This window comes from Anser anser, assembly GCF_964211835.1.
Source record: "Anser anser genome assembly, chromosome: 1".
Taxonomy (NCBI): Eukaryota; Metazoa; Chordata; class Aves; order Anseriformes; family Anatidae; genus Anser; species Anser anser.
This window is the reverse complement of record NC_139720.1, coordinates 157,160,866-157,186,296: the sequence shown is the minus strand read 5'-3', so window position 1 is coordinate 157,186,296 and position 25,431 is coordinate 157,160,866. Positions and strand designations below refer to the sequence as shown.

Sequence of the window (25,431 nt, the reverse complement as noted above, 5' to 3'; positions counted from 1 at the left end):
AAAAACGGGTCTGCAGGGGCATGAAGGTCCAAAAACGGGTCTGAAAGTCCAAATCAGCCCTGCTCAAAGGGCCCCTGCTCACAGGCCAGTGAGTTTGTGGTGGGATTAATGCACATAACCCTACAGGGGGTGAAGCTAACCCTACAGTGAGTGCACCTAACCCTATAGTGGGTGCACGTAACCCTACATGGGTGCACCTGACCCTACAGGGGGCTGCACCTGAACTTTCAGTGGGTGCACGTAACCCTACAGGGGGTGCATCTGACCCTACAGGGGTACACCTAACCCTACAGGGGGTGCATCTAACCCTTCAGAGCGTGCACCTGACACTACAGGGGGTGTTCCTGACCCTACAGGGGTGCACCTGACCCTACAAGGGGGTGCATCTAAGCCTTCAGTGGGTGCCCTTAACCCTACATGGGTGCACCTGACCTTACAAGGGAGTGCACCAAAGCTTTCAGTGTGTGCACCTAACCCTACAGGGGCACACCTGACCCTACAAGGGGATGCACCTAAGCCTACAGGGGTGCTCCTAACCCTACATGGGTGCACCTGACCCTATAGGGGGTGTACCTGACCCTACAAAGGGGGGCACCTGACCCTTCAGTGGGTTCACCTGACCCTACAGAGGGGTGCACCTGACCCTACAGGGGGGCACACCTAATGCTTCGGGGGGGCACCTAACCCTTCAGGGGGTGCACCTGACCCTACAAGGGGCGCACCTGACCTTACAAGGGAGTGCACTTAAGCCTTCAATGGGTGCCCCTGACCCTACATGGGCGCACCTGACCCTACAGGGGTGCACCTAAACCTACAGGGGGTGCACCGGACCCTACAAGGGGGTGCCCCTGACCCTACATGGGCGCACCCGGCCCTACAACCAGCGGGAGAAGATGCGGAGCCCCCCTCGCAGCTCCCCCCCGCTCCTCCCCTCACGCGCAGCCCCGCCCCCCTCCGGGGGGCGTGTCCGGGGCGCAGGGCGGGCCGGGCGGCTGGCCAATCAGCGCCGCCCCTCGCCGCCCCGCCCCGCCCCGCCCCGCCCCGCCCGGCGCGCCCCCGCCGCGGCTCCCGCGCCCTCGCCGCCGAGCGCCCCGGCGGGCCCGATGGCGAGCACGTCGGCGGAGATCGTCGCCTTCCTGCTGACCATCTCCGGCTGGGTGCTGGTCTCCTCCACGCTGCCCACCGACTACTGGAAGGTGTCCAGCATCGACGGCACGGTCATCACCACCGCCACCTTCTGGGCCAACCTCTGGAAGACCTGCGTGACCGACTCCACCGGCGTCTCCAACTGCAAGGACTTCCCCTCCATGCTGGCGCTGGACGGTCAGGGCCGCCCGACGACCCCCCCTCCAAAAAAAAAATCAAAAACGACCCCGGGCAGAGCGGGGAGGGGGGAGCCGGGCCGGGCGGGACCCCCCCCGGGGCCGCCCCATGTCGTGGGAGCAGCCCCGGGGGCGAGGGGGGGTCGGGGGGGGCTCGGCGCTGCGCGACCCCGTAGCGTATGGGGGAAATTTGGGGGCCCTCTCCAGGTTTCTGTGCGGTGCCACCACCCGGCACCCCGGCCTGCAGCGCTTGCGGTGCCGGCAGGAGCACCGCGGGGTGCGGGGGGGCTCGCGCGGCTGTAAGTAGGGGTTTTGGGGGGTAAATGGGCGTTTTGGGGGGTCGCGAGTGAAAAAACTACGCGGTGCGGGCTGAAACCAAGTCGGACCTACAGCCCCGGCAGGGCACAGGAGGCTGAGGGCGGATTTTGGTGCGAAAGGTCCGCTCGGAAGAGGAAAGTGCGAAGCCAATCAGTGGCGGAGATTAATGTTATCGCCGCGGGGATAAATGTTATCGTTAAGCAAATTAATGCCATTAAGCCTTTAATCCGCCGTCAGGACGCAGGAGAGGTCCGCGCACCGAGGGCGGGCAGCGCAGGCATTGCCGTGGGGCAGGATGGCGGAGCGCCGACCCCAGGACCATCTTTCCGCCCAGCCCGTCGGTGGCAGGGGGCTCTGAGGGCTCTGCCGGTGCCCCCGAGGGGTGGCAGGGCTGTCCCACCTCCGGTAGGGCTGTGGGACCCCTTGGCAGCCTGCAGTGCCCAGGCTTCAGCGCGGAGTTGCCGCGCGTGACCTTCCGGAGGCACCGAGCCTGTTGTTCGGCTGCTTCTGTGGTTCGGGGCGAAGCCGTTCTTGGAGCAGGAGGAGCAGAGCTGCAAACAGAGCGTGCAAGATCGGGGACGTTTAAATTCCCCCCCCCCAAAAAAGAAGAGGCATTGCCACCCCCAGACTCAGGTCTGGAAAGTCTTGCGGGTTGCGCTGCTCCAGGAGGTGAGTTTCTGAGGCGGCGGCTGCGGAGGGAAGCAGCTGGCGGAGCTCCTGAGCCCAGAAGGCACATCTGGAGAGAGCCTCATCCCGCCCTCCTGGCCGGGCGTTTGACAGCAGAGGGAGGAAGCACGGCATCAGCCTTCCTCAGCAGCATCTCCACGTGCTGCAGGGCCAAGTCCTGGCCCCCAGGCACGGCGCGGGCGGGAGGCGGGCAGGGTGGGGAATGATGCACCCCCAAACCCTCCCCGGCACAGGCCAGGTGAGCTGTGTCAGCACGAGGCCTGACCTCCCCCAGCGCCCTCACAGCCTCTCCCTGTCCTCCCCTTCCTCCTGGCACAGGCTTACCCGGCTGAGCCGAATCCCGCTGTCTGTGGGATCGGGAACGTGGGAGCTTCCTCAGCATCCTCAGGCAGGACCCAGGAGGGGCAAAAAGGGACGGATCTGGCTTCCCTTTCTCCCCAAAGAGGTTGTGAGCAGAAGCAGTAAGCTCTGTCAAGAGGAGCCCAGGAAAAACACTCCTTGACATGGCAGGGCAGGACTGGGAGGTCCCGTGGGGCGCAGAAGGCCCCCCTTCTTCATCAGCAGTGTGGTAGGTGGGGTCAGGAGTGGTCAGGAGACCCTTCCCCGACGCCACTTTCTGTCTGGCGGCATGGGGTGGCGTTGGGCTGTGCAGCCCGGATTCCCACCTTCACTCATTCGGTCCGGCCAGCCCCCATTAAGGGCTCGCCCCCATGTTCTGTACGCGAGCAAAAATGATATTGCAGTCTGTGGGACCTGAAACCATTTGGGGTTTACTTTTGTGCTCTCCTGGCCATGGATGGAAACTTGGTGATGGAACCTCCTACCCAGAGCAGGATGTGTCCGTGACTGTACTTCCAGCGGTGGATCCAGTGACCTTTCGAAAGAGCACAGCTCAACATAAATTTACTTAGGGGATGAAAGAGGGTATTAGAGCTTAGAAAAACATACAAAAGCAATGGGCGTGTGCTTTCGGAAGGAATTTGTGCTCTATCTGCAAGGTAACCTTTTACACTTGATGCAGACTGCAAGATGCCACTGCAGGTATTTGTTGTGAAAGTGATGATCCCCGTAACAGTATGCAGATTTTTTTCTGAGTATGTATGTACTGTATAAATATACAAATTCCCCATAGCTCTTTGAGAGCGTTAGAGGCGAGCATGAGAGGCAAGCGTGAGAGCAGTGAGGCAAGCAAGGTGATAGCAAGATTAATTTGAATGCAGGACAAAACACATTTGTCTAAAAAAAATACTTGAAATAGGTTTCTCGTGGAATGCTGCTAAACATGACTTTATGCGTAATACATGTTTGTCTACTTGTCTGTTTAAAACATATGGCTTTTTGTTGCTTTGGAGCTTCGTTTGGGTGGTCGGCGTGTACACGACAAGGTACCAGCTTCTTGCGGACCCTGACGCAAATACATGTAACGCATTTTGGGGAAGGGGGCACTCTTTGGTCCTTGGTGGAAGAGGGGGAAGAAGTTGGCAGCTCCCCCTTCTTCTTACAGCTTCCCTGCCCTGTAAGTCTTGGTAAGCAAGGTAACGTCCTTGCTTTCAAGGAAGCAAAGCAAAGGTTTGATTAATGTTGCAGCCAGACGCTGTCCAGGTCAGTCCTAACCTAGGTTCAAGTGACTGGGGACTGGATTTGGTGCTGAGGTTGGTTTCACCCTTTTATGTTTCCTGGTGTTCCAGTCAGCCTGGTAGAGCTGAGTCTTCTGCTCTCCCGCCTTATGGGTGCAGGTTGCGATTATTTTTTCAGGTATCTGTGTTAAAAATGGGTGCCTGTTGGGTAAGTGCTGTGGTGGGCTGAAACGAGTCCCGCCTTGGCTGGCCTGCGGAATTTGGTGAAATATTTAGTGGGGAAGGTTACTCATTCAGCAGAGCTGAGCAGTGCTCCAGCTCGTGCTCTTACAAATGAAAATGATTTCTGGGTGAGGGAGTTAATCATTTCTTGCTGTCTCACTACCCTCAACCTATTTTAAAGCTGTGCGTTGACCTTCAGCAACAATTGAATTTCAGCCACGTCGTTCCTAGCATCTGCGGGCTATGTTGGTTGGGGTGAATATTTACTGTTTGTCCTAGGAGGTTCAGGCATAAAGAAAAGTTTAGAGGACCTCTGGGTAAATATGTTCATGGTTCAGCACCTTAATGTGCCAATTAACTCCTAACAGTGTCAATAAATTGGGCCTGTCAAAAATAACAGCTTCCTCGCCAGTTTGCGTCTCCTGCTTTACCTGGCTGCTATAGGAAATACGTTACATGGAAAAGTAGTACGAGCAAACTTTTCCAGGCCTACTGGCAAAAATTAATGAGAGAAAACAAGGCTGCTGTCTTCAGGCTTGTGTCTTGTAAACGAAGAGCCACGTTTTGAAATCCTACTAAACGCCGCTTCCTACCGACAGCCTTTGGGTCTCGCCTGAGGGCTTGGGGGGGAAGGAGTGAAAATACAGGATTTTACTCGAAAGCAGAAGTTTTAGCTATTGCTGGAATTTGAGCTGAGCTGTTCGGGAGTATAGTTTTATTTCGCTGTTGAGGAAATTGTGCCCTGTCCAGTTTGGCTAGAAAGGTGGTCGCCCCACCTGATTGGAGGTAACCACAATATGGCTGTCTACTGCGAGTTCCCTAAGCTCACTTTATAACCCTTGCAGAAAATCAATACATAACTAAATAAAACAGGTGCAATGAATGTGATCTGTTGTAGGTTCCTCTGTTAGGACAGGGTGAGTGATGCCTTAGAAATGTTCTCAGCTGATGGTACAGTCCGGTGAACACCAGAAGTGAAGAAGCTTCTTACGGTGTATGACTGCGTGCTCTGCAGAGCGGTTCCCTCTTCAGTGTGCCCATACCTTTTGTCTTCTTGCAGGTCCCCCCAAAAAAGTAGAATGACTTATACAGGACCTAGGAGAGCTTAGGCAGGCAGTGGTCTTAGGTTTGGCTCTGTAAATCTTCGGTCTGTAGTTCTTCTGTTGGGTTTTTCTCCTATCTTGTCCGAGTTAGCCCCTGTAGTGTGGACCCGGTGGTGCTTCTCCGTTCTGTCGAGCGGTGTTTCAGGTGAAGGCATCTCCTTTGGGGTGCCACAGGATGATGTGTAGGATTCTGATCGTGTGTTTAGGGGTTCGAGAGGGACCTCCCGGGAGCCGCTTTTCATGGCTCCTGGCTCAGGTCTGGAGGCTCTTCAGTGGTGAGTGGAGAAGACCACAGACAGCAGCGGTTTCCTATCTAAGCTGTGCTCCCAGGAGAGCTGTCTCCTTTCTGCCACAACATTGGGAAGCATTGCTTTTTATGTGGATTCAAAAGGTTTTAAAGTACGGCAGCCTGCCACTAAACATTTCCACTAGAGGCGTTATATCCTAGGTTATCTGACCACTGCTAAAGACAAATATCAGCTTTGCTTATCAAACTATACTGCATTAAAGTAGCAATAGATACTCTCAGCACAGCAGAAATCCAAAGACCAAAAGAAAAAAATATTTGTATCCAAGGAGCTGGCTAATTTTTAAGCTCAAACAAGACTTAAACATGGTAATAATGCTGAAGTAACACTTCAAGGGAACATGGCTGAGGTGTGTTTCTGTAAGAACTGAAGGTTTCCTCATGATCCTGTTTCAAAAATAGAAGAATATACAAATTTATAGACATTACATAAATTTGTATAAAAAGTACAAACTGAGACATATTATTGTGTATGGAAGATAAAGGCTATTACACCTGATTGTAAATACCTAAAAATCAGAAATCTTAGATTTAGGTGTAGTGAGACCCAATTCTGAACTTGTCAGCCTGTGCTTCATTTATCGTCAATGGCAAAGGGAGGTTTCTCCTTACAGTCCAGACTTACTATTATAATTGTAATTACAATGTTAAGACACGTCAGCGGACACAAAGGATGTTTATATTCCAACATGAGAGTCCTATGACAGTTACAGTTATTTCATTGCATATTCTTTCTTCAGCAGGTGGACTACAGCAGCAGGTTGTAGAGGAAGGTTTTCTATATGTGTGCAGACAGATGTAGACAAATGCCAGCAGGTTGTGTCCAAAGACACACGGTCCAGCACCTGGATTGTGTAGGATTGGTAAAATGGGGCGTTAAGTCCTACGAATAGCTTCTTGTGTGCTGCGTATTACACAAAGCTGCGATTTTTTTATTTATTTATTATTTTTTAAAGTGTTCTCAAGCAGATTGCTCATCCTGGAGCTGGTATTGCTCCAGCAGCGGCCAAAGTGGATGCCAGAAAAGAGTGCAGAAGAAGGCCAAATGTCTGTGATAGCCATCTGCAGCTCAGGGGCCTGCCAGCCAGACAGAGATTTCTCTTTCATGATTTTATCATTAAAGAGAAATTATTATGATTTTATTTTTTATTAAACGGTTATTCGGCTGTGTGAGATTGCCCTGTTCCGCCCTGTGAATGGTGCCACGTGGTTATCACTGTATTTTAATCCCAGGAGGAAGGGAGAAGAGGCCGAGCGGTCGGGCGTCCTGCAGAAAGGTCCTGCCCCCGGGCGCATCGGTTCAGAGCAGCCTGGCAAAACTGCGTGTGGCCAGATCCAGCTGTGAGGCGCTGGTCCGGCGTGGCAGCAGCTGGCTTTGTCTCAGAGGGTCACTGCTCTCCGTGAAGCTGAGCACGTACTTGACTTCCTTGCAGAGCGAGGGCCTGCTGGGCTGATCCACAAGAGATGAGGCCTTGCCAACCTGCTGCCGTTGTGGCTTGTGCACATCGAGACTTGCTTTGAGTGCCTCTGCAGCACGTGGCAGGTGCTGCACGTCCCACACGGAGCTGCTCTTCAAAACCCAGTGGGTTACAGCCTCCTGGGGACACTGTGCCCAATGCCACAATTGTTTTTGCAGCCCCAAATGACACAGCGTGTTTCGTAAGGACCGGGTTCACGTGGCATCATCACGCCATCACCTGGAAGTATACACTCTGTGATAAGTTGGCATTACACCAGCCAAGATCTAATTCAGTTTGCAGTAATTAATTCATGCCAGACGCTATGCAGGGTGAGAGGAGCTACTGTAAAACCCGTTGTGTTCGCTGCCCTCACGTTAGCCTTACCCTTTCTCGTTGCAGGTTACATCCAAGCCTGCAGAGGACTGATGATCTCCGCCGTCTGCCTGGGGTTCTTCGGTTCCGTGTTTGGGCTGATTGGGATGAAGTGTACAAAAATCGGCGGTTCTGATCAGACCAAAGCAAAAATAGCTTGTTTAGCTGGACTGATTTTCATACTGTCTGGTAAATATACCTTATTTCTCTAAGTTTGTGCATTCGGAGTCATGCCAGAGCTGCTGTTCTGTGGCAGAAATCCACACGCAATTAATTCTACGTGACCGCATCAGGGTCAGGCCCAAAGCTCCTCTGCTGGTTCCACTGAACGGTTTGTCTTGTGCTTTTCAGGGCTGTGCTCTATGACTGGTTGTTCCCTGTATGCAAACAGGATTACGTCTGAGTTCTTTGATCCTTCTTATATTGCACAAAAGTAAGTACTTTCCTATACCTCTTAGTCTTTCAAGAGTAGACCTTAAGTTTCATGCTGCGCACCAGCACCCATATATACAGAAAGCAGATGCTTGCCTGTTGGGTAGAAATGGAAAGTGGGCTTTATTTATTCATATTTAATCATGTTTTCCAACTGTAGTAATTGTGTGCTGAAGTTTCATGAGCTAACACCTCTCTGTAAAGTGATGGGTCTGTGGTCTTTGTGCCCAGGCTTATCACGGCTTGGCAGGACTCTACAGCACTCGTCCCAGAGAAGATTGGGTTAATCAGGAGTTATGTCTGTGTTTATGTCAAAGATGCAGAGAAGGCATTTCACAAGACAGGTGCTTGTTAGGCACATAATTCGATAGGAAGAAAATTATTCCTTTAAGCTTTTGATAGAAGGTGGTTTCCATAGAGGTATCGAACACTGTGTAATCTAGAGTCCATTTGAAAAGACATTCCGCAGGTTCTGTGGACTTTTTGCTGACAGATTTTGATATCTCGATGACTGTTAACTTGAACCATAAATATTTTCATAACCTACAATCATAAAGCACTAATGTCAATGCTTTAGCTGTACGTGTAATTAGATACAAGGGAGTGTGTGTTTATAGAATTGCAGGACCAAACCAGAAATAATGAGCATCCCTAAAGACTCCCCTTAAAGCTGTGTGAATGCTCAGGACCTTCAAAGGCAGCAATTCGTGAACCCATCTTGGGATTTTGGATTTGCATTTTAGCCACCAAGTTTGAAAACATAGGCTGTAATGTAAGCTTTCTTTGTGGTGATCCCCGAGGATGTCAGGCATTGGGTATAAATTTCCCTGAGACCCAAGTAAGGTGCCCTGAGCCTTTCCCTTTCGTTTTGATGGAAAGAAAGCTGACAGCCTGAATAAATAACATCAGTTGGATCCACATTTGCAGTAGGGTTGACACAGTTTCTCTTTTCTTGAGAACAAGTCCATATTAGTTTCCTCCGTAAGGAGGAAAGGACAGGATCCAAAGGCCACCAAAAGCAACAAGGATGTGAGCTACTGTGGAGAAAATGGGGACTGGCTATACAGCCAGAAGTTAATTATTCATCAGGCTTAATGTTCCCAATGAAAAATAGCTTCATGATTGCCAAAATTCCCTTTCCTTCGTTGTGTTCCTACACTGTTTTGTTGCAAAAAGGGCAGGCAGACCTCATGGCAGAGTTTTACCGCAAGCAAATGAGAAAAACAGTCTAAAAAATTAAAGGTCGAATATTAAAACATTTCATCTGCGGAAATTACCTTTTTCCTGAACAACCAGAATAGCACAACTGCTGGCACGAAAAATACCGGCTGCAAAGATAAAGGTGGAGAGCAATACTAGAAGTTGTAATTGGAGTTTCACATGGTGGACATGTGATGTAGCTCATGCAGTGATCTTGTTTCAGGTTAAGATAAAGGTGTTATTTGACTACTTTCTCTCTGAAACAATATAAAATACGTTGGAGCAATTAATTTTGTTGCCTTCTGGGAACTCTTACTTTGATATACATTGCAGAAGCATTTAATAAGCCTTGCTGGTATGCTGTGGAAATTGGTACTGGCCCAACTGAGAGAGGACGCTGCTTTGGTTCCTCAACTCTTTGCTATTTGGTGCACATTTTCTCCTGAAGTTATTTGGGTGGTGTCAAAGAGAGGTTTGAGATACCGTTAGTGGAAAATTAATGACACGGGATGTTTGGCATCCTTTTGGCTGTCAGAATTTCCCTCTGGTCTTCTGCCTGGGGAAGAGGTGCCCTGAATATATACAGGTGCAGGAGGAATCAGAGATCTGCCTGAAGCTGGTGCCCAAAAGACTTCTGGTTTTGAATTACGTGTAGCGTAGCGAGGAATGGTAGTCACCTCTGGGACACTCTAAAGCCAACCTTACTTAGAAAGAAGTCTTAGGCTGGATTTTATGTTCCCACACAATAGGTTGCATTATGGATTTAAAACAGCTCCATAAGTGTTGTTCCACCTCACGGAACAACACGCGCAGAGGCTTGGTGACAGCACGGGATGCCTCGGTACTCACAGCCAAGCTGGACTGCATTTTTCTTCAGACACCTCTAAGAGAAGAAACTCCGTGCTTCTCTCTGTTCTGCTGTCGCGCCAGCATTGCTCCCACTGCTTCTCTTAGGAAACTATTTTGTCACTTCACTACTTCTAATAAAAGCTTTTCTAGTTTTCATCCTTTTTGTCCCCTCCAACAGTCTGAACTCTATAATTATCATTATTCCTGATGAATAGAGTTAGTTTATCCAAATTAACCTGACTAACCTCCATTTTTATAGAGAATTGCCTCCCCTCAGCCGTCTTTTCTCTGAATCAGTTGTGCACAGTTCATTCACACAGCCCTAATTTTCCATGAATCTTAAGAATTAGATGTCCAAAATATGGGTTTCCGCTGGGTAGCTGTATGGATTCGTTGAGAAGTTAGGCGTGGTATTTACAAATGTCCTGGAGTTCATCTAGCTGGCTAACAAAGTTTCAGCTGCTTTGCTTGAAAGTTTGCTTCATGGTCCTGACCTATGTAACAGCCAGGATATTTTCCTTCTGTGCTGATATTATACTTTGTGTCTCACTGAATTCTGCCTCCTGGGATTGATTAGAGTAAAAAATCTGTTCTTAGCCAGCTGGGTCCGTGTGGCTGGGGACCACATGGTCCCCAGTTCACTGCTGTTGAATTCTTCTGGTCTCCAGCAGTCACCACCTTCGGCCTCTTCCTCAGTGCCTCGTTCCCCTGACTTCCTGGAGATTTCCCAGTGATCCTGCAGCAGCAGACTGGGTGCACTGGTGGGAGCCCGTGGGTGCACAGCCCCACGCCGGGAGAGTCGCTGCTCTAGTTCTTACAAGCAAGAATGATAGGAACAGGAGACTGCGTTTCCTGTAAAGGTTGTAATGATAAAAAGGGAGGGGAAAAACAACAAATAGAGAAATTTCTTCTAAAAAAGCCTATTTCCATGTATTAGTCTATTTTCCAAGAGGCATCAAGGTGCAGGATGTTTTTAATACGGCACTTACTGGAATTTGGATGGTGTGGTAGGCCTGGCTCCTTAACTGCAAAAAATAACCTGGATTGGATAAAATCCAGGGAGCCATACACAGGTTGATATGCGATTGAAAATTCCCGATAAGCACCAGTGTAAATCAAAAAGTCTTTTGTGTATATGAAGGTGTGGAGGAGAGACCAATTAGGCCAGCTCTGCAACTCCTTAGGTTAGCAGTATGGCAGGCACCAGGAAGGGTCCATATGTACCACCTGCTTAGGCGTGTTAAAGTACTGCTTTAATGGTACAACCAGTCCCAAGATCAAAGACTGGACCCCATATCTTTGGCCTCCCAACTGTTAGGCAACAGCCAGGTCACCCTTCTGTGCCCAATTAAACCCAATTTAATCCCAATTTCCTTTCTATACAAGAGGTTCAAGAGGGGAGGTGGCGATTGGTTTCCCTGCATCTCCCCCCCCCAGCCTCAGGCCAACAGCTTGATGTTGCTGGATGGGGATGTGTACATGAACTGGTGCTTCCCACTTTCTAGGCAGGCGGTCTGGCAGGGGAGTTGCTAGAGCAGCAGCTTTCCTGGGTCTGTGTCCAGCTGTGTCCTCCAGCACCCCGCTGCTCTGCTCTGCCTTCCGTGGGTCTGACCGTGCTCCGTGTGCCCGAGCTGTGCGCTGGCAGCATCCTCAGCATGGGACTTGCCTCACGCCCCTTCATTTTGGAGTTCAACGCTTTGATTCGCCTCTGCAGCTCGCTAAATGGGCACCTTGGGGCTGTGATTCAGCACGCGTGGTTTAGAAACCTTCTTTGGAGTCAAGTGCGTAAGATTCTTGCATGCTGACTGTAACGAGGTCCTGGGTGATGCAGGTACCTGCTTTCAGCCAGAGAGCTCCCAGATCTTGAACAGACAGAAATCTGCTCAGTCTTGTGAAAACCGTAGCACCTGGACAGAAACATTAGCATAATTAGAAATAAAGCTACGTGTGGTAGATTTTGAAGTCAAACAAGGGGCTGGAGGCCGAGTTTTCCTGGGTGAAAGGCAGCTGAGCTGTGGCTTCCAGCGTCTTAATTTGCAGGTTGGGTCCCTAAATCCCACATCAGGTATGGAGAATGTCTGGAGGAATCTGATCCTTCTTTAGCAAGGGATGATAAATAAAACCTCTGCTTAGGATGGTGTGAATGGGACATGAGAAGGAAGTCTAGACATTAGAGCACTCACAGGGCTGTCACGACTCAGGTACAAGCCCCCACCAAGCGGCCTGCCTCTGAGTTCTGAAGTCCCCGTCTCTTTTTGGCAGTAGGTCCCTGAAATAACTTGAACTAGGGGTGTTCTCGGCTTCTAGGGACTGATATTCTTTCTACATGTGGCTTTTTTTGCAGTATGCCTTTTAAAAAAAAACTCCGTGCTTTACCTCTGGGTGAAATCTCAATAAAACACGGAAAAGTGACTTTTTGTTCTCCAGCCAATGTTCACCCTCTTGTGTGACCTATTCTACAGTTTGCTGTATCATTTTCTGGGTGTCTGGACCCCCAGCGAATTTTTCAGTTTCCGCAGCACCATCTCCATAAAGATAAGAGTTTTGCAGGACAGCTTACTGGTGTTCTCAGTTGTGTATTTCAACTAATGTCAAAACAGGAGCTGTTCACGGTCAGCGTGGTCAGAACTAGCTCAGAAGTATGCCGCTGCCAATTCCTTCTGTTGCACAGGAAGGCTGTCAAGCCGGGGATTTTGATAGACTGCCTCAGCAGAGCTCACGATAAACTTACTAACAAAAGTTGGAACTAATGTAGAGTAAATCCACTTGAATTACGACTGTGGCTGCACAGGGGATAGGGTCCTGTGCTATCCCGAAGGACAAAAAGGCTTCCTTAAGGAAGCCTCTCTTCCCCTTGCCTCTTACTTTCCTTCATTTACAGCTGCTGCTTTCAAAACTTGGACTTACCCTGATGCGATAATGCTCCTAAAGCACCACCATCTCCTCTCAGGGGAGGGGGACGTACCAAGGGGGTCAAACTGAGCAGTTTCTGGCTGCAGTCAAGTGGTGGCTGCGGAGCAGACCGCTTCTGGTGAGCTGCGTCTCCCAGCCTGAGCCCCGCAGCAGGGACTGGAGAAGCAGAAAGTCACAGGCACGTGCACGTACGCATGTGTACACACTGCTACAGCATCCGTGTGCGTGTGTATGTTGGCTTTGTGTGTATGTACGTTGGACGTGGTGCTTAGGGACGTGGTTCAGTGGGTGACATTGGTGGTAGGGGGATGGCTGGGCCAGACGATCTTGGAGGGCTCTTCCAACCCTAATGATTTTATTCTGTGATTCCATGCGGGTGCATATCTTGCAGGTGTGCGTTTATATATTGCATATGCATATGATATGTATATATGTATAAAAACCTCATGTTGTGCTCAGGCTGGAGAGTGAGGGAGAGGGACAAGTGCTGAGAGCCAGAGGGGAGAACTAAGGACAAGGAGAGTTGCAGGCAGCAGCTCAAGTCCCCAGCCTCAACAGCCTCAGAGGAGGACTCACGGAAAGCCACGGTCCAGCTCGGGGGACAATGGGAACAAATCTGAAATGGTCCAAGGGGACGGGAGCTGTGCAGTGTAGAAGGGCCGAAGAATCACAGATTTCCGCAGCCCTCCGACTGGGAAGAGATTTGGAGAAGCGAGGCTGGCTGTGCGGGAGGTGAACGTTGCAGAAGTGTGCCTCGGGGACAGGTCTGCCTCTCATGTACCAGGGAAATAATGAAAAGAACCTGGGTGAACGTCAGAGCTGCTGATTTTGCAATGAAAAATGTGTGTGTCAAGTGAAAAAAATAATCAGGAAAAAAAATGTAGTTCTTCTATTCTGAAAAAAAAAATGTTAAATTCATTCTGTCTTTGTTAAACGCATTTATTGACTTCCTGTAGGTATGAATTAGGAGCAGCTTTATTCATTGGATGGGCTGGAGCTTCACTCTGCATAATTGGTGGCAGTATATTCTGCTTCTCAATAGCTGAAAACAGTAAATCTTCAAGGTAAAACACAAGTTGCACTTACTGAACGAAATCAACACTAGTGCATTGGTACCTGCTATGTTACGCAGCTTGATTACTTTTCCAAAACACTTCGCAGTGAGGTCAGAAAATGATTGCGTGCATGAGAGAAATTAATGGGATTTTAGGGTAATTCTCTTCCCACCTTTAATGTAATTAAGAAAAGCCAATGTCTCAGTAAAAATACTTGTGTTACAAATAATTTATCAACTTGCTACAGCGGGAAAAAAATGCATTCACAGATGGAGGAAGAGCAGTCAGGTCACCTTAGAGTTGCGAAGAGTTGTTGGTTTAATCCCAAATCAGATAAAAAGTGAGAGAGCTGCCAGACGGTGGTGGTGGCAGCGGGACCTCCAGCAGCAGAGGAGGGGTGATAATGAACAGGCAAAACTCGAGGGGGTACCTGTCCATCAAGGCCCCAGCCTAAATATTTCATCTGATCGGGCACCGATTCACTTGGCTGTGAGTGAGGGATACAAGTTTATGCAAAGGGGAACAGCAAAGAGAGATGCTGGAGGGGAAACTGAAACCTCGAACCAGAACAAGACTCCATAGAGAAGGAAGGTGTCCCCCTGCACCCCGCAGGAGCTCTGAAGCTCCCATACATTTCTCCTGCCTCTGTGGTGTTGCAGCGCTTGGGTGCAGAGACACTCCCTGTCCGGGGGATGAGCTGTAAACAGTGACTCTCTTCTCTTTCCAGGAGGGGGTATGCATATAACGGAGCCACATCTGTGATGTCTTCTCGCACAAAGGTTCACAGCAGCGTCCCAGACAAAACCCCACCAAAGCACTTTGACAAGAACGCCTACGTTTAATTGTACTGTTCGAAGATCCAAAAAGCCAGTTTTGAAAATGAGTTTGTATGTTTCATTCAGGGTGATTGCTCCCCCACAAAACACAATGGAATAACCACTAAGACGATGAATTTTTAAGATACTAACTTGCAGCTTTTTACATATTGATGTAAATTTTATTATACAATATTTTAAGATTGACGTTGGTATTGTAAAGTTTATACCTGCAAATCATGCATTGATGCTGCTTTCTAAAAAAAAAATAAAAAATAAATAGGGTATTTACAGATGCAGTCTGTCAGTTGCTTCAGGAATGGCACCGCACACATCATAGTTACTGTAGTGCATCGTTGCAAGTGATTCTCAAAGGGGTTCGGTACCGGACAGGAGAGTCACGCTGTGCAGGTTAATATGTAAAATGTCTCCCCACTGATCAGCAAGTGACGTTGGACTTTCAGAGCACATTGCCAGGTGATGACAGCCAATGGGAACCAGCAGGCTCTTATCTGTTTTGACATTGCCAGGGGCGAGGCTCTTATCTCCTTTTGACATTGCTAGGGATGTAAGAAAATACGTTTGTCGATTCGGTGCCACAGGTATAAGATCAAGAGCCTGGGTAAAGCGAAAATAAGCATGTGGTTTGGGGAGCCAGCAGCAGCACAGTCTAATCAGGTCCAAAGGAGAGTCAGGGCCAGTTGTTACGAAAGTGGCTGTTAAGAGAGAGCCTCACACGGCATAAGAAGAGTGCACGTGTGATGATAAGCACCTGGCGAAGGACTAACCAAATAAAAGCTTACAGTACTTAACAGCACCAGTTTGGATAATCTTGAATTAGTTAGAGCAGTTCAGAAATTCCGCTCGTACTGTTTCTTTGCCTGTCTCTAGAAACATGATGGGTTTTGAGGGAACATTTATACAATGAGTGAATAAATAAAATCAGAGCCTATGAATAACTACAAAATAGTTTCTAGGCTGAGACCCTAAACTTAGACACAAACTCAGGCCTGCCTTGCGATTTGAACAGATGGACCCTTGAAGTTTCATTGCATTGGCTATTTTGGGGCAAAGGTGTAAATACAAACAATAGATGGTCCTACTTATTAATGGCACAGCACAATAGAAAAAGACAGGTTTATGTCTGACACCATCTGAAATGCATCAGAGTGAGAAAGTCATTCACAGTTATTTTACCTTATTTTTGTATTCAAGTCAAAATAATATTGTGGCATTATAAGAAGGCAGGCAGTATGTACAAAACAGAAATATGGAAGTACTTGCTCAATTAAAATAAGGAAAGTACTGACCCTCAGGCTGATGTGTTTTTTTTTTCTCTCTAATTTTTGTGCTTCTACATTAACTAAAGACTCCAAGAGGAAAAAAAGTAGGAGGTATTTAGTAGTAACCTTTATTTGTATCTGAGGCCTTTTTTTTTTCCTTTTGTGTTTATTGTAAACCGTCTTAGAAACTTAACATTTTAATACATGGAAATACTGTATTTACACTGTTCACAATTTTCTATAAAGTTTATGATAAAATACAAGAAAATATGCATTTAAAAATCTTATAAAGTATTATTCTGCAGTAAATTCTGTTCACTAGTGAACAGGCTTTCTTATAAGACCACGTTCAGTCTTTAAAGTAAACATTAGAGGCAAAGTCTTCACCTCAGTGAAATCAAAAAGATTTTCACCATTGACTTCACGAGAAGGAAGAATTAATCCTCAGTTTCCAAGTAGTGATGGCAAGTGACATGTATATGAAAATTCTTGTTCAAATTCAGGACTGAAAGACCCAAGAGCTCTGTATACAGTATCCCTTGTTTTTACATGAACAACATGAGAAATGAATAGAAAACACAATGTTTTCAACTACGTTTTCAACCCCAACAGAACCCAAAAGCAGTGCCTCCCATCAGGAATACAGCAATTAAATATCTGAAGAATCACTCCAATCTGTAACAGTGACTAAGCTGCTTTTTAATGTGCTTGTATTATCAGCTTCATGAAGGCCTGTTAAAATAACAACAGCAAAAAAAAAAATTAGGGGTATTTTGATTTTATCTATGAGAGACAGTCATACGTTATGTGAGCAAACATCTCTTCCTAAAGTCCACAGCTTTACCAGTGAGGAAATTACCAATGCTGATAATTCAAAAACTGTTTCTATCACAGAATATGATGTATATACAAATAGTGTCAACATTACACTTCATACCATGTTTATAGAGAAAGTAAGTATACAGTTTTAACCTTTAAGCACATTGAAATGTTAGAGCTCGAAGCTACTCTGTGAGATTGAGGCTGTTTCCTTACCAGTGGTTCAAATAATTATCACAGTCTGGTAGGACACTTGGATAGGTATCTTGAACAAACCTAAGAGCTGATTGTTATTCTCAAGACAGAGTAAGAAAATTCCTCATTGCTTCAAACTTGGGAAAGGCTAAAAAAGAAAATTCTTGGATGATCAATTTTTAAGACCATGCTTGAAGCCTGACAGTAAAGTTTCAAATTTAAGTTCCTTGACATCTCTAGGTATTTACAGGTGTGTGTTTACATACACATATCATATGTATGTATATGTAAAAACACATACATTTTTTCTTCTTATTCAATATACGGTATTTTACGATGTATAATACACTACACTTAAGTTCTCCTCTAGGTGTGTCAGGCACTTAAGACTTGTAACTTAGAAGTATGAATGTATTACCTTCCTCTTTTGGTACACTCTTCTTCGGAAGACCCCACGCATGTACAACAGATGCAGCATTTGACTCATTTTTCTGAGCTGCCAATGCCTTCTGACCGCTATCGTTTTTCATCAATAAAAAGTCTTCTTCTATAGATGATATATCCCAGTCATCTTCATCTACTTCTGTGAACTAAGGAGAAAAAAAATGCATTTTTTCCTCTGTCGCATCAAGTTCTGCTGAGATCAGGTTCTTCCATAAACCCAGCAATGTGAAACTGTTGAAGAAAAATGCACTGGTGCACAGCCTTCATGCCATCTGTCACCAGTTTTAACATCCACATATTTCAATTATATATGTAAATACATTAAATACAGATATGAATTTGTTACTATAGTTCCAAGGCTAAAAGATTGCCTTTTTTTTTTTTTTTTTTTAATAATCAGGAACTGCAAAAGTTAAAGGGCCAGTTCCATAACTGGCAGAAACCTATGTTTTCTGGCATAATACGTTCTAACTCTTAAAAAAGGGTCTTCTTTTCTGGAATATTAGTTGTTCCAGTGAGATGGAAAATCCTTTTAACTTTAGAAGGGATATTACTTACATGAAAATAAAGATGATACACGTTATCATGCAAGGTGGCAGTTTAGTTTGCTATATAAGTATTCTGTATTCACACTAAAATTTAATACTGCATTTTAAATCTAAAATTCATTTATGTAATGGGAAAATTAAATAATAAATTTAAAAACCTGGTGCTCAAAGCTAAAATATATATTCCTCCAAAGACTCACTATCAATATGCGCAAGTATGACCACTTTTAATTAAGTGGTGGATTTGCATGAGTTCACAAGATGATTATCAAATCAAACAGATAACCCGAAGGCAGCAAGTCCATGGCCAATCTTATCACATCAGCCCGAGAACTAAATTTTTTCATTCATCTTCTGAAAGAAGAGCTGCAGCATTTCCCTATTTGCCAGTCAGTTGTGGTTCAAAGGAATCTAGCTTACAGAGCTTACCCATGGAAAGATAAAGATGGTTTCTCACAAAGTTAAAAACCTTATTTCACCAGAGCCTCTGAATGTTACAATAACGTATAGAATGTGCTTCCACTGCACAGAAGAAACATTCTGATGCAATTGGAAAACAATGTAAGTTATGTATATACCAGAGAAAAATCCACAAACATGACCATGTAGTGTGTCTCCAAAGAAGAGACTGGAGTAAAAGTTATTTTGCAACATAATTCAGTGTTTAACATTCATAACTGTTGCAAACTGCTTTTCAAAAACTGACAGATCTGCTTGCTGTGCTGTATTATTAACATACCAGGATTCAACATTTTGCCATTTTAAATTATTTGCATTTTAAGGGTGTGTCAGTGAGAAAGTCAGTCTCATATACTCAGAAATGCTGGAGGAAGTTTCCTCAAACTTTCACTCAGCCTCAACTGGTTTTTAAACGTATAAAATACAGAGAAAAAATAGCAACTTCACACAGAATTCAGTTTTGATCAAGTGCAAAATACACGGCTCCAATTAAAACTGCCAGGCAATTTTATTAACTCAAACTTACTCCAAAGAAATACCATAACCCATACAGTATCTGGTACAGGTGAATTCAGATAACACAGCTTCAGATAAGCACAGAAGTAGTGTTCTCTGAAATGTTCCCAAAGTAACTTCTGTAAAACACGAACTTTATAAAACATGTCAATAGCTGTCTTAGGTCTTATGGTACCGTGGGTTTTGAGAATGACCATTAGCACTTATTAGTACTTAAGTCACCCTAAGCTAATAAAAAACACAGATCTTGAGAGAAATCATGTCAGTGGCATTTTCTGCCCACCCCCCTTTTTTCTTTGGGGGGGGGGGGAGCACCTTTGAAAATTCCAACTAAAATTGAAATAATTAACCCAAACTATATGCCTGCAATTAAACATACAAATACCTACATGAAGACATTCACCTTTGTATATAATTAGTAAAGAATACAAGATGGAGTGTTGTTCTGTAAAGATTACAGAAGCAAAGTAGCAATCCCTGCCCGGGGTTCATAAACTCATCTCAAACTCATCATGTGCACACTGCAACATGCCACTGTGTATTCTCTATATTCTAAACAAATTACAACAAAAATGTATTCCACATCTTTAACACACAGCTTTTAAGTCTTGTTTTGTGACAGCTCTTTGCTCTTGAAGCCCAGATGTCTTAATGCAGTGGCCAACCAGCTATAGATCTTTATTGAACGTAACATCCCCTAAATGTAACTGTGACTACTTCACAATCTCAAATCATCTGGCTTTGCAGAGAATTAGAAAGTAACACCAGGCCCCAAATTACATTGCAATAGTCATGTCTGATTTGATAATTTTGATTTCAGTGTGACTTGCAGCTCTGACGCAATCAATGGACAATTTAGGTATCACCAGTGGCAACTAAAAGCACCCCACCATTATGGCTCAAGTTCAGACTGTCACCCTTTTCTGGAAACTGAAATAGATGTGTCCCTATACCTAGGAGGAGTGATAAATTTCCGATTTCATTGTTAGTCAGGAAGCCCTAACACATCGGTTTTGTTATGGATAACAGGGTTTTCAGTAATTATTATTTGTTTATTAAATAAACAGATTTTCTTGAATGTCAGAACTAGTATCTGACCATCTACTTCAACCTACTAACGTACTGAAGTAAGCAGCACTACCTGCTGTTGACTTCTGATTTAGAGTAACTCTTGTTCTTACTAAAAAATAGTTCAGGTAAAAATCAATATGCACCAAAACGGCTTACCAATTATAAAACTCGACACTGAGAGGAAGACTGGGGCTTTAGTAAAGCCTGAGGGGTAGAGAATAAGTTGTGTTAGTATTCTGATCGAGAACACATGCTCTACTCAACGGACAGTTACCAGTGATAGATTGGATGTAGTCTGAGAACAGTATATGATTATAACTAGATGCAGCAGAACAAATTTCCACCCTCATAAGTGGAATTTGTTCCCTCATTAAAATGCATTTAAGAGTTCCATACCAGACAGAGCTCAAGAATTAAAAATACTCAAAAATATTAGCTTAGCAAATTCATGTTTTCCTCCATCAAAATAAGACACTAGGAAAGTAAAGAAGGTGTGTCACTCTGGCGCTGAAACAGGAGATAAAGTGATATCAGTTATTCCCAAACTTTTGGATCACTATAGGTAGCCAGAATAGCCGTGGTATAAGCTAGTAAGGGGTGTGGATGATGAGGTCACATGCCACAGCTCACTCTCTAGCATTCCAATATGTAACAGTGAAGATACCCCAAAAATTTAGATCCAACTCCAAAACTGCCTTTGAGACTTAAGTTCTTCACTGCATCAAAATGGTTTCAGCATGAAATAAAAGGCAACAGATCTCATTCAAGTACTAGGTACCTAGTTCAATTACTTAATAATGACCATACCTTCTGTTCTTGCACCTCTTCTTTCTTAATAAATGCTTGTGCGACATTAACCCCTCCAGCTGGTTTGCTTTTATTTCCATGGTTAGAAAGACTCTTTCCAACTTGTTCAGTCAGTTTTTGAATAACAGTTCCTAGAAGTTCGTAAAAAAATTATATAGATTGACAATTTTCATTCACAAGGCAAGCATGGCAATTGTTCTTGAGGCTTTATTGTAAACTCCCTGAATATATTGCACAAAACAGAAGGCTGAGAAAGGCTGTTTCAGACAGAAGTCTCTCTAAGGCAGAGATTGTCTCTTTTTCTGCATGCAGTCATACAACTTGATACTTACCTAATTTTAACTGACATCCCTAAGTACTATAATAATATAAATACACTACCAAGATAAGAGATTGCATACAAACACACATACACAAGACTAGATACCCTGCTTTTGTTATGATATTTCTAACACAGAAATATCAGCAAAAGCAAAATCGTGCACAGTCTGTTAAAACATGCATATACAAAAGTAGTGAAAAAAACCTTTTGAGGATTTGGCAGGTGTTTCAATTTCTTCAATTTCACTTTCCTCTGCCCCATCCATATCACTTTTGTCAGAAGCCATCTGAAAAGCGTTGCCTTTGCTGGTTGATGATTTTGACTGCTTTTCCAACAATTCTGATGATATGTACAACTGTTTAATATCATCTTCATCTTCTTCTTCCTCTGAACTGAATGGTGGAGTTCTACACAAAAAGACATACATCCTGAGGACTTACTGGGTTTCAGTGACTGCACTGACATATGCATATTTAAGCTTTCTTATATTTTCCTTTCCTGTGCATTTTTCTTGTGAAATAAAAAAACACAACCAAAAACAACAGGAACTGCCATAAACTCTATCAATAAAACCATTCAGAAAGAAATTCTGCTGCTAAGTAAACTCGAAAAGTTATCACAATGGATCTCTCAATATAAGAGATATAAGAGAGCTCTTAGACATGATTATTTCCGCCTATGTAACTATCTTTACAAAACCAACACACCAACATATAAAAAAACTTGCCAAGCAAACAATAGACTTTCATGGGAGAGCAAAGTTCAGGGCCATGGAACTTGCACCACAGAAAGTCTGTCTGGGTATTCTCTTTGATGAAAATAATTTAGGAATTTTCCATAGCACGCTCTCAAGTTAGAATAACTGTTGAGTTGTTAATTAGATGTTAACAGCCAGACCCAACCTACTTCTGTCTTGATGAGTTTAGAATTATATCTCAAATGGTACCCAGAAAAAAAAAAAAGCAGAAAATTAAAAATAATGTGCCTGATGAGACCTGGAATAATGCGTTTAATTCTGATCATAGTAAGAAAATAAAGTAAGTAAAACAAACTGAGAAGGTAAAGTCACCAAAATCTTTAAATGCTTCCACCTGGCTTGGAACTTAGTGATTTTTGATTTTATTGACTGTCTCTGGTTCCCAATAAAGAACATATCTGCTGAAATGAGAATATGCTATCTTTCAGGGATTATAACAATGGACTCAAATGGATTAATGCGGAGAGAAGGAGGTAAGAAGAAGTAAAGTCCAGAAGAGTATTTATAATTTGAACTTAGTATTAGCTCTTGTATTACAAGTACCAAAAATGTTTTCAAAAATCCAACAGAACAAAACATACGTGATACTAGACGTCCTTCTGGAAGATCCATTTCCAAAAAGCTTCGTGGATCTAAAAACAACAAGACAAGTTATTTCAAAACTGACAGTCAACTAAAGAAGTATAAAGTTTATGTAGAAAAAAATATGAATTGTTTCCACAATTTTTACAATATATTGGCATGAAACAGTCACATCAGTTCCAAAAAATCAAACCCACAGGGGATTGTTAACCTGAGGTATGAGGACTATGAGAATAGCATCTCTTACTTTGGTGTAGATGTATTCTCAGTGATGGCTGTTCTTTGTTCAGCTGGGCGGACAGATGTTGAAGACCGTTTTACTGGTTTTTGTGGTACGGCAGATGAAGAAATTCCCAATTGATTGAACTTCTGTTTACCTATAAGAGAAGTTATCCACCTCATTATTAGAGGCAATGATTGGCATCTTTTATATTAACATCTGATTTCTTTCTAAAATTAAATGTGTTTCTGCTGTAGATTATGGTTTTATAGAATAAAGGAAAAAAGTATATTTTTTTTTTCTGCAGAACAGTTCATAGTTACCATGTATCTTTCCGATGTGGGAGATAAAATTTCTGCAATTAAACACCTTTATTAGTATTAATTATTAATAACCCTTTAAAGGAAATTGTTTAGTTGGCTTTAACTACACAGAATAGTTATGTGAAAAATTATGAAAGCAGCTAGACCCAAATGTTTCTAGATAAAACCTTCAGTACCATAGTAATAAAACTGAAATAAAGAAATTAATTAACCTTCTGGAGGAAGATGAGGACTGGCAACAGTTCTATTACATGATGATTTCTCTTCAATCCTAAAGCTGACTTGGCGTTCAAGATATTCTCGAATTTGTTGCATGTCAGGCTCTTGCTTCCGTTTGTGTTCTCTAGCAGATTCAACAGCACGCAAAATTTTATTTAAACGATCACTTGGGATACCACGAACACCCTAAAGAAAGAAACCATATTGTAAACACTGGCTATTGTTGCTGGGACTTATAACCTACAATCTAACACATTCTTTTAAACTTCAAATATTACAAAACCCATAGGAAAAAAAAAAAAGTGAAAACATTGCTCATAGGTGTATGCAAATCATCCACAGCTGTAATTTGATGGAAATTCCCTGAGGTTAATGAATTACACTGATTTATAATGGTTAGAAATCTAGCACTTGATTTTCTAGGTTGAGGGCTGTGGTACAGAAGTGAAAGAGAATAGCAAAGAAGTGGGACAAACGTTACCCCTCTTTTAAAGAACTGAAAATAATCTCACTGCTTTAATTCCTAAGGATTCCAGCTTCTCCTCCAGGGCTTGCTCCAAAACAACTCTTAATTCTTTAGTTAAAGAAGGATCCGTCTTCAAGGCATTTATTAAATGTTGGTTACTTCTACCTGTTTTATGATCACCTTTCTCATTTTCTGAAATAAGAATGGAAAAATGCATTTAAAAGACATCTGAAAAATCCACAGTACCTAAGACAGTTAAAAACTGCATTGAGGTTTGTTTTTTTGTTTGTTTGTTTTTTTTACAAACACCATAGACATACAAGTGCACTTTTTGTCTACATGGAGTTTGCATTCTTTTTAAAAAAGGGAGCTAGCTTATAGAAGTCAGCTCACTTGGAAACTGTAACTCAGCATCTAATCTAGTACTCCCCATTGTGTCTTGTTTTTTCTTGTTACAGAACCACTGTAAATATACATTTGAATATTTAACAACAAAGATCTTAACTTTTAGAACTGTTCTTTGGAACCTCTGATAAAGAAAGACTGTCTTCTGATAACCAAGTCCTCTAAAAGTGGTATCTCAAATCAGAGCTAAACTCCAGCAGGAATTAGAACAGGAAAAGAGCAAACTTGTTCTCAAGAAGAGTTTCAAGCAACATGATAAACTGATAAAAAAAACGCCTACTGAGCTCAAATCTCTGGAAAGTTGTAATGCGTTTCAGAAATCTTGGTAAAAACAAACTGTAGTCTGAGGCAGACAGTTTCATCGAATACAAAACTGATACTACTTATCTTTAAAACTCTTTCAAGGACAAAGTTCAGTTTTCTTCTACGCAGATCTACGACATCATACACGCTAAAGAGCGGACGAAGAACTTTCTACTTCTTTCCCGTACGTTAAGTGCCAGTAATGACATGAACTCTTGCACAAGACATAAGGAATTACCAAGACAGATTCTTATCCTAAATTAAAGACTGGTATTAAAGCTAAGCAGAAGTATTACAGAGTCATCCAGGAGAGTTAAGAAGCAAAACACATCCACTTGGAACCTGCCTGTAAAACGTCTCTGGCAAGAGGGAAATTTTACTGAGTAACGCTTACACACCACTGGGGCCATGGTACCTCTTTCTGTCTGGCAGTGGCCAGCAGAGAGTAAAAGCATACACAGAGGTGGATACAACATCCCAGCATGCTGTGAACTGCACTCCCAACTTTCCCCCCTGAAATAAAAGGTAAATCTTGGGCAAGAGTTTCTCTCTTTCCAGTATGCATCACAGGGCAGTGGAGTCCTTTGCCAGCCCATGGACATGGATTTAACTGCAGGAATAATCCCATATTATGACTTTCAAATGTTTTCTTTCAAAACAAACGTACCAGTTTTCCTTTTACTTAAAAAGCTGTCCCGTTTAGTTTTCATTTTTCTTTAAGGAAAAGATAACCATCCAGAAGAGGACTCAAAAAAAAACCTCAACATACACAAATAACTTATCTAGGTTGTTTTGAGGAAGATGCTTCCGAGGGGTTCTGGAGAGAACTCTGGGAAGTTAAAACTGAACGAGTCCAGCTACCACGCTGAGAGATCTCTATCGAAGAGGACAGTATCTGGCTGAAATCTTATCTGGCCTTGGGAACAATACGGACAACTCATTACCTGACAGAGGTGGGATTAAAAGTCATTTAAGTGAAGAGCTGAGTCCTGGGAGAGGTACACTACTGGTCAGTGCAGAAAGGTAGGACTACCAGACTACTGCCGATCAGGAGACGGTG

At 44.0% G+C, this 25,431-nt stretch overlaps 2 protein-coding genes across 4 annotated transcripts in view; one reads left to right on the top strand and one right to left on the bottom strand.

Moving 5' to 3' along the window:
• Window positions 1-1,038: 1,038 nt before the first annotated feature.
• Window positions 1,039-15,942, top strand: CLDN10 (claudin 10). 2 transcript variants are annotated; one of them, XM_083822882.1, is made up of 5 exons: window positions 1,039-1,323; window positions 7,396-7,557; window positions 7,720-7,801; window positions 13,719-13,826; window positions 14,545-15,942. In XM_083822882.1, the coding sequence occupies exons 1-5, from the start codon at window positions 1,104-1,106 to the stop codon at window positions 14,657-14,659; spliced, it is 687 nt and encodes a 228-aa protein (XP_083679008.1). In that variant the 5' UTR covers window positions 1,039-1,103; the 3' UTR covers window positions 14,660-15,942. The 2 variants fall into 2 exon arrangements, with proteins under 2 accessions (XP_083679008.1, XP_083679009.1); XM_083822883.1 differs by lacking the exon at window positions 13,719-13,826 and having other exon boundaries at window positions 14,545-14,927.
• DZIP1 (DAZ interacting zinc finger protein 1) overlaps window positions 15,919-25,431 on the bottom strand; it is a 34,259-nt gene continuing 24,746 nt past the window's right edge. For both annotated transcript variants that reach the window (XM_083822864.1, XM_083822863.1), the window contains 8 exons: window positions 23,710-23,855; window positions 23,191-23,383; window positions 22,683-22,812; window positions 22,435-22,485; window positions 21,301-21,503; window positions 20,775-20,905; window positions 17,348-17,519; window positions 15,919-16,647 (listed from right to left, as the gene is read on the bottom strand). In XM_083822864.1, coding sequence (XP_083678990.1) covers window positions 16,565-16,647; window positions 17,348-17,519; window positions 20,775-20,905; window positions 21,301-21,503; window positions 22,435-22,485; window positions 22,683-22,812; window positions 23,191-23,383; window positions 23,710-23,855 — 1,109 coding nt within the window. In that variant the 3' untranslated portion in view covers window positions 15,919-16,564. The remainder of the gene's footprint in view (window positions 16,648-17,347; window positions 17,520-20,774; window positions 20,906-21,300; window positions 21,504-22,434; window positions 22,486-22,682; window positions 22,813-23,190; window positions 23,384-23,709; window positions 23,856-25,431) is intronic.